This window comes from Hippopotamus amphibius, chromosome 8 (genome assembly GCF_030028045.1).
Source record: "Hippopotamus amphibius kiboko isolate mHipAmp2 chromosome 8, mHipAmp2.hap2, whole genome shotgun sequence".
In the NCBI taxonomy this organism is placed as follows: domain Eukaryota; kingdom Metazoa; phylum Chordata; class Mammalia; order Artiodactyla; family Hippopotamidae; genus Hippopotamus; species Hippopotamus amphibius.
Window position 1 is genome coordinate 54,154,124 of NC_080193.1, and position 7,878 is coordinate 54,162,001.

The 7,878-nt window shown below is 49.2% G+C and overlaps 1 protein-coding gene across 2 annotated transcripts; it reads right to left on the reverse strand.

The window, feature by feature from the left end:
• Nucleotides 1-2,909: 2,909 nt before the first annotated feature.
• On the reverse strand, nucleotides 2,910-7,127 carry CXCR4 (C-X-C motif chemokine receptor 4). Of its 2 annotated transcripts, none has more exons than XM_057745612.1 (2): nucleotides 7,052-7,127; nucleotides 2,910-4,480 (listed from the first exon to the last, which is right to left on the reverse strand). In XM_057745612.1, exons 1-2 carry the CDS (start codon nucleotides 7,097-7,099, stop codon nucleotides 3,434-3,436), a joined length of 1,095 nt encoding a protein of 364 aa, XP_057601595.1. In that variant the 5' UTR covers nucleotides 7,100-7,127; the 3' UTR covers nucleotides 2,910-3,433. The 2 variants fall into 2 exon arrangements, with proteins under 2 accessions (XP_057601595.1, XP_057601596.1); XM_057745613.1 differs by lacking the exon at nucleotides 7,052-7,127 and adding an exon at nucleotides 6,500-6,604.
• Nucleotides 7,128-7,878: the final 751 nt, after the last annotated feature.

Genomic DNA, 7,878 nt, shown 5'->3' on the forward strand with positions numbered 1-7,878 from the left:
ACCTTGGGACCCTATCCAGTGATCATTTCATGAAATTATGCTGGTTGGATGTCTCCTTATTTTGATAGCTATTTTCATCCCATAGCACTCACCTTAAAAGTGTTCTCAGGCTTGAGCACTGTTGACACTTTGGGCTGGATAGTGTTGCGGATGCCTGTTCTGTACATCGTAGGATGTTTAGCAGCATCCCTGACCCCTATCCACGAGATGCCAGTAGCACCTCACCCACCCTTCTACCCACCCCCCACCCCCCAGTGTGATAGCCCAAAATGTTTCCAGAGTTTACTAAATGTTCCCTGGGGGTCAAAAATCACCCCCCAGTTGAGAACACTGCTCTGAAAGGATTTGTTTCCACTACTTTACGGGTCCCTCTAACATTCATCTTAGGCCATTCCTCTGGCTAACTTTCGGATCTCCCCAGCACTGACTAGCTAAGCCACATTGGCGGTCAAGTGGCGATCTCCTCAAAGTGGGCTGGGTAAACCCCTGCGATGCCAGGCTCAGTGCCACATGTCGAGGCCGCCTAGATTATTTTCTAAGGTAATGCGAATCTTGTCTCCCTCAGTCCTTGCGCCTCTTAAGTGAGTATCACCTGGGAATAACAGCAGATCAGTTCTGTTTGTGGTGCCTTTATTTACTGACAGTAAACTTGGAGAAAGTCAGACACTTAGTTGAATTATGAAAATAAAGCCTATAGGTTCTCCGCTTAAAAGAGCGCCCCAGAATGATTACTTGAATCAAGGCATAACCACAGAAGGAGGCTGAGAAGCCCACCGTAGGGGGAGGTGAATTGCCAAGTGGCATTTTAGGAAAACAAAGGGTTTGTAAGATAAAAACATCCACTTTCCCCCCCAGTTACACAGGCTTAATGTTATTAATAACCTAGATGTCATGTTTATGCCACTATTGGCAGCATGCATACAATTTAAATATTTTAGCTTCCATTATACAACTGGATCTACATTACTGACCTTCAAGGGCCCCATTCATAAGGGATGAGGACAGGGAACAATCAGCTACTTCATACGAGGGCTGGCTGGCAGACTGGGTTTCCCAGCATTGTCAGACAAACCACCACACAGGGACTGCTTTGGAGCTGCTTGGAACATGGCAGGGTCGGTACAGAGAATGATGGGGGTGGGGGAGCTTTCAGGGCAGAGAGAAAGCCAAGGCCTCTTTTCTTTTTGAAAAAGAGATATCCCACCTTTGTTCCAAGGGAGAATGAAATATCCATTAAGACTGGTGACACTGGGAATTTTGTTTCAGCTCAGTTCCTTTTGTTGTGACTCCAGGGCAGAGGCGAGGAATCTGGGGTGACAAGGTTTCAAGCCAAGATGAGAAAGAAAAAGAATTCCTTCCAAGGATTTCTTTTATTGTCTCCTCAAGAATAAATATTTATAGAGAAAGTTCAAGTGAAGACTTACAATGGTCACGGCTTTAAGACTAAGCCTTTGAGAGAGAACATGTAAAACTATGCTTAAATGAAGGGTGATCCAATTAGGCTTCCCAGGGAAAACCAAGAAACCTCAAGATAATTTCCTATGTAAAATCTAATTGTGTTCTCAAGTGGAATAGGAATATCACTTTGAATTATCCCAGTGCCATAGATTGCAGCAAAAATGTACAGCCAAATTGGATTCTATTTTGAGTAATTAAGTTATTTCCCTTCACAGGATCTATAATTTGCCTTCAACAAATGTGATTTGCTTCAGAAAGATAAGACATTGCAATTTTTCCCTCCAAAATGGATTCTCTGTGCCAGAAATCATTATGAAATGTAGACCAAATATGGCCTTAATTATATCCTGGTTATAATCTTTGAGTGCCTGCCTGGAGTGCTCTGTTTGTGTCACGAAGTGAGACAGGTATGGCTATTATAGTTCAGAAATTATCTTTAAATGGAGACCAGAGCTAAAATTTACTCAAGAGCCTGGGGCTTGCACAATGGTAGTGTAAATAGCTACGGGTGATGTTACATAAGACTCCAAAATCTTGTGCAAAATGTGGGTAATGGGGAGCTTGCTTCAGTGGACCTTTCTTCTGAGCTCTGAAAGCACCAATTTAACGTTTATCTGCTTGGCTGAACCCTTGAGGTGCTAGATGTTGCAATAGATTAAGAATAAGTGTTGAGATTTGCATAGAAGATATTGCAAGAGGGGTATTTTTGGCATGGTTAATTTTATGAAGAAAACATTCACTTTTGGCTTTATTTTCAATAACAGTTGAGTTGACTTATGACCAGGTGTTCTGGGGGACAACAGTGGGTAATGGTTAAGAGCAAGGGCTGGAAGGATGAATGGAATCAGCTCCTGGTGTGTCCCCTTGAAAGTGCAAGTTATGGCAAGTCTCTGAACCTCAGTTTCCTTGCCTGTCAAAAGGGCATGACGTCTAGATTGAGAGGCGTAGATGAGAAGAGCATACAATGCCTGGCTGGCACAGACCTGGAGGACACAAGGGGATGAGAGTAGTAGAATCTAAAACATGGTATTGCATACCTTTTCTCCCTTCCTTCTTTATGCACATTTATCCTTCAGGAAGCTTATCTTTCATCGGAATACATACTGGCTGGATATTTCTAAACTTCCATGAGTTAAGAGTGGTTAAGACTTCAGATACTGAAGTCATATTACCTGGTTTGAGATATTCATTGTGCTTACTTACTATACTTTGACTTAGGCTTTCCTAAGTGACTTAGTCACTTAGGCTTTCCCTACTTTGGTTTCCTGCTCTACAAAATGTTAGTAATAATAGAACCAGAGCCTATCATAGAGTTGTGATAAGGGTTAAGTAAAATAGTACAACTAAAATACCTAGGACAGCATCTGACATGGCATGCACGTATCTATTATTATTTTTGAATTCTGCCAGCCAAAGGAAGGTCAATAGAAATCAGACCATAACACTAAGTAGGTTTGTCATGTACTTTTATTAACAACTTAATACAAGGCTGTACATTGTAGGTACTGAAATCAACCCACTCCTGAAAACTGAAAAACCAGCATTTCTATACCACTTCAGGCTTTGGTTATAAGTGCCATCTTCTACAGCAAAATCACATAGTGTAACCAAACAACTTAAGAGCAGGAAAAAGAAAATGTTCCACTGGAATGGAGAGATTATTTACAAACAGCTGGGGATCATTTCTAGCTTAAGTGATTTCACTATACACTCTGGAATGTTCAGTTCCCTTTTCTACGGTCCTACAATGACATACAGCAACTAAAACTTGGCCACAGGTCCTGCCTAGACACTCATCAACATGAAACAACAAAAAATATTTATATAAATAAGTCAATTGAACCTCACAAAAACTAAAGGCACACAAGAAAAAAAATCCAACAGTCAATAAAAACTGTACAGTGTTGGTCAGTCTTTTGTATCTGAAAAAAGGTGTAACTTCAAAAAAAGTTCTTTAATGTATAAAAGTCCAGTGTTAGCTGGAGTGAAAACTTGAAGACTCTGACTCGGTTGAAACAGAAGAATGTCCACCCCGCTTTCCCTTGGAGAGGATCTTCAGGCTGGACCCTCTGCTCACAGAGGTGAGTGCATGCTGGGCAGAGGTTTTAAATTTGGCCCCAAGGAAGGCATAGAGGATGGGATTCAGGCAACAGTGGAAAAAGGCTAGGGCCTCGGTGATGGAAATCCACTTGTGTACGGTGCTCTCAAACTCACACCCTTGCTGGATGATTTCCAGGAGGATGAAGGAGTCGATGCTGATCCCAATATAGTAGGGCAGCCAGCAGGCGAAGAAAGCCAGGATGAGGATAACTGTGGTCTTGAGGGCCTTGCGCTTCTGGTAGCCCTTGGAGTGGGACAGCTTAGAGATGATAATGCAATAGCAGGACAGGATGACGATACCCGGCAGGATAAGGCCAACCATGATGTGCTGAAACTGGAACACCACCAACCACAAGTCGTTGGGATAGAAGCGGTCACAGATGTACCTCCCTTCAGCCTCCTTGACGTTGGCAAAGATGAAATCAGGAATAGTCAACAGGAGAGCGGGTAACCAGACGCCAACATACACCACCTTTTCAGCCAACAGCTTCCTTGGCCTCTGACTGTTGGTGGCGTGGACAATAGCCAGGTACCGGTCCAGACTGATGAAGGCCAGAATGAGGACACTGCTGTAGAGGTTGACTGTGTAGATGACATGGACTGCCTTGCACAGGAACTTCCCAAAGTACCAGTTTGCCACAGCATCAACTGCCCAGAAGGGAAGTGTGAGGACAAAGAGGAGGTCTGCTACAGACAGGTGCAGTCTGTACTTATCCGTCATGCTTCTCAGTTTCTTCTGGTAACCCATGACCAGGATGACCAATCCATTACCCACTATGCCAGTCAAGAAGATGATGGAGTAGACAGTGGGCAGAAAGATACGGTTGAAATGGGCATTTTCCTCCCGGAAGCAGGGTTCCTTTATGGAGTCATAGTCGCCTGAGCCCAAGTCGTCCTCTGTGTAATTATCTGAAGTGAATATCTGAAAAAGGCAAAGGAATGGACATTCACTTTCAAGTTAAGCAGGCATTCCTCAAGTTCAAAACAATGTTTCTGGTATTTTAAAAAAGCAGTTTTAAAAAACTAACTCAGCCCAGCCTTCTTCAAGAAATTCTGCTGCCACTAAATTACTGGGGTAAGAGCACGAGGGAATTATTCTAGACTCCTGCAACTCTCCTCCCATCTTCCCCCATAGTCGCTTCATTATATCCCTCTTTAGGAGAACCAATCACAAAATTCTTTGTTGAAAACAAAAGGGCTATGAGAGTCTTTGGGTTCCAAAGTCGCATCTTTGCTAACTCTTCTGCCCCGCCCACTAGAGGGAAGGAAAAACCTTAGGAGAAAAAAAACCAAAACAAAACACAAAGAGGAAACTCCTAGGCGGCGTGGGGGTGGGGGTGGAGGTAGACTCTCCTGTTCTGAGGAGCTGGGATGAACTGTCTCTGCGAAAATTCGCCAGGACAGGGAAGAGGGAAGGAAGAAGCACCGTTTTCTCCACTATTGTCTAAACATAAACCATTCTGTACTTCAAGCAACACGTAGCGGGGGAAGGAGAATGCGGTCTTAAACGAAGGGCTTTGGTGCTTGGGGGCAGGGGTGTCAGAAGCCGGTAATCCCCACTCCCGCTGGCGCTTCTCAGGGGCGTGGGTTTCTTTGCCAAACCCATGTTTATCATTTGGCGCGTTTGGGACGTTAGCGAGCACAGCATTTTAATGGGAGGGGAACGTCACGGGGTCTGCACCCGTGGTCCTCGCCCCAAGTTTCATTTCCTCACTCTCCCGGGTCGCTTCCCATCCCGCCACCGATCCAGTTAATGGGGTGGGAGGGCTGCAGCTGGAAGCCTCCCGGCGGAGGGCGCGCTGGGGCCGGGTGGTCCAGCTCCCGCCCTCCCCGCGGCGCACCACGCCCACGCCCACTGCCCGCAGGCTGCGGCTCCAGCGGTTTGGCACGCCAGGCGCAGTCCTGCAGGGTGCTGGGGAGAGATTGGGCGGCTCCGCCGCGGGAGTCTTTGAATCGCGCGCCGCTGGGGGAAACCAAAAGCCTCCCTACCAAGGGGTTTTCAAAAGGCTCCAGGAAACCACCGACGGTTAAATGGCGCAACCGGACTCGGTCAGAGCCAAACGGTCTCCCCACTTGCACCTGCCTGTCTGTGGTGCAAAGACCGGCAGCCCAGGTGCCCTCCCAGCCCTTCACTCCACCCCTATTCCCCGTCGCGCACACCTCGGGGTGCTGCTGCACCGTGACCACTTATATACTCCTTCAACTTTTATCCCACCCCAAACTCCAGAACCCCGGGGCCCACTCAGGGCGCTGGCCACGCCCGTCTCTCCCTCAATCCCAAGTGGCACGGGCTGCTCCCGGCTACCTCCCTGCTGCGGCCAACATGCAGACACCTCAGCCGAGAGGCACAATGGGTCTGCCCTTTGCTAACAGTGCCCAGGCATCGGCACAGCTCCGCGCGCAGCACAGTTTAGCGAACACGCGCCCAACGCCAAGAGTGGTCCCCAGGCGCCTCTGCCTTAAGTTAACAGGGGCGCAGTCTCCCTCTGGGAATTCGGCCCGGGCGCAAAGCCCTCCACCTCCAAATTCAGATCAGGTAATTCGCTCCAAAAGAAACCCCCGCTCCCCCGAGTTAGAGACCCACGGTCTCTGGCAGCGCGCACATCTCTGCACTTGTGCATAGAATGTTCTGTTTGCAAACTGCGTGCAAACCCGGCGCGCACCGCACAACTCAAGGGGGAGACACATGCAGCCACCGAAACGGTCGTTCCAATCTTTTCTGCTCTACTTAGAAAAAGATTTCAGCCAATCCCCCTACCACCCCCCCCACCCCCCCCACCCCCCCGTAGCCAAGCGCACGAAAATTCCTTTCCATGCCCCTTCTCCGGGGCACGGGCACCTCCAATATTCCGGTCGCTACTCCCGACTCGGAGAGGGGTTGCGCTCTAAATTCAAGTGTTTGTAATACGTTTAAGAAAAAGCAGGTTGCAACTGGACTTACATGGAACCCATCCATGGTAACCGCTTGCTCTCCAGCCACAGGGGCTACTGGAGCACTCAAATCCTCGGAGTCCCTTTGCTACCTGCTGCCGCAGCCAACAGACTGAAGTTTCTGGCCGAAGCTGGACTTTTATAAAAACACGCTCCGCGGGCGGCGCATGCGCCGCGCGGGTGGGCGGGAGGGCGGGGCGGGGAGAAAGGCGGGGTGGGGCGGGGTGGGGTGGGGGAGAGGGGCAGATGAGGGGGTGGAGGACGCGAGGGAGGGGCGAAGGGGTAGACGCTCAGGCGGCCCCAGCAGGCTAAATCTAGGAAGCCTGTGAGCCGCTGCTTTTAGCTCTGGCTCGCGGTCACCTCGTGAGTCTTGAGCTGGGGAGGGCATCCCGGAGGCGTGCCCCAACTTGGGAAAGCAGGATGCGCGTGGAGGCAGGTGAAAAGCGCGGGTGACCGACGCGCCCCTGTGTGGCGCGTCTCTCCTTGCTCACGTGGGTGGTATTCCAGATCCAGAAAGGCTACAGATGGAGACACTGAGGCTCAGAGAGGGGAAATGACTTACCAGAGTAACCTGACCAGTAGGCGGCAATGCTGGCAGTTCGTCCAACATCTGACTCCATTCCCTGCTCTTTCAGCAGATGCAGTCCATTCAGAAAATGAAATAAGTAAAGATTCCTTCTTCAGAGCGCAACGGTATATAACTGCACATGCACATCCACAGTAATAGTATTGGAGTCAGGTGTCGACAATCAGGACACACTTTCAGAAGACGTGTAGGATGGTTTGGCATAATTCTGGAGGGCATAATTCTGGAGGGACCCTATATATATGCTTTGTTACAAGAGAAACTTAGCGAATAGTACTTTTGTAACATATCACAGGTGCTTGCACGGAATCATTCATTCTCACAAAGCCCTGTGGGTGTTACCGTTACAGAGATGCATATAGTCAACAGATATTAAGCGAGGGCTGACTGCATGCCATGCACTGTTCTAGGCGCTGGGGATACAGCGGTGAACCTGACAAGGCCCCCACGCGGAGGAAACAGGAAGCGGACCTGCAGAGATGAAATGCCAGGGTTGGCGGGAGAGTCCAAGCGGACACGAACCCAGGTCTGCTGGCCCCACATCCGCCGTCCGACCCAACGCGGAGGACAAATGTTGGCAGCAGTAAAGAAAAATTAGGTTGGAGAGCTGGGCGGAGTGGAGTTGGGGTGGGGGCTGGACGCTTAAAGGTGTCCCAGAAGGCTGGGTTTGCCGTGGGCGCCCAGACAGTGTTTTCCAGTCTCGCGCCGCTTCTCGCCCGCGCGGAGCCTGAGTGGGGCCCGGGGACTCAGTGAGGGGCGGGGCCGAGAAATAAGTGAGACCGCAGGCGGGGGTGACCGCAGGA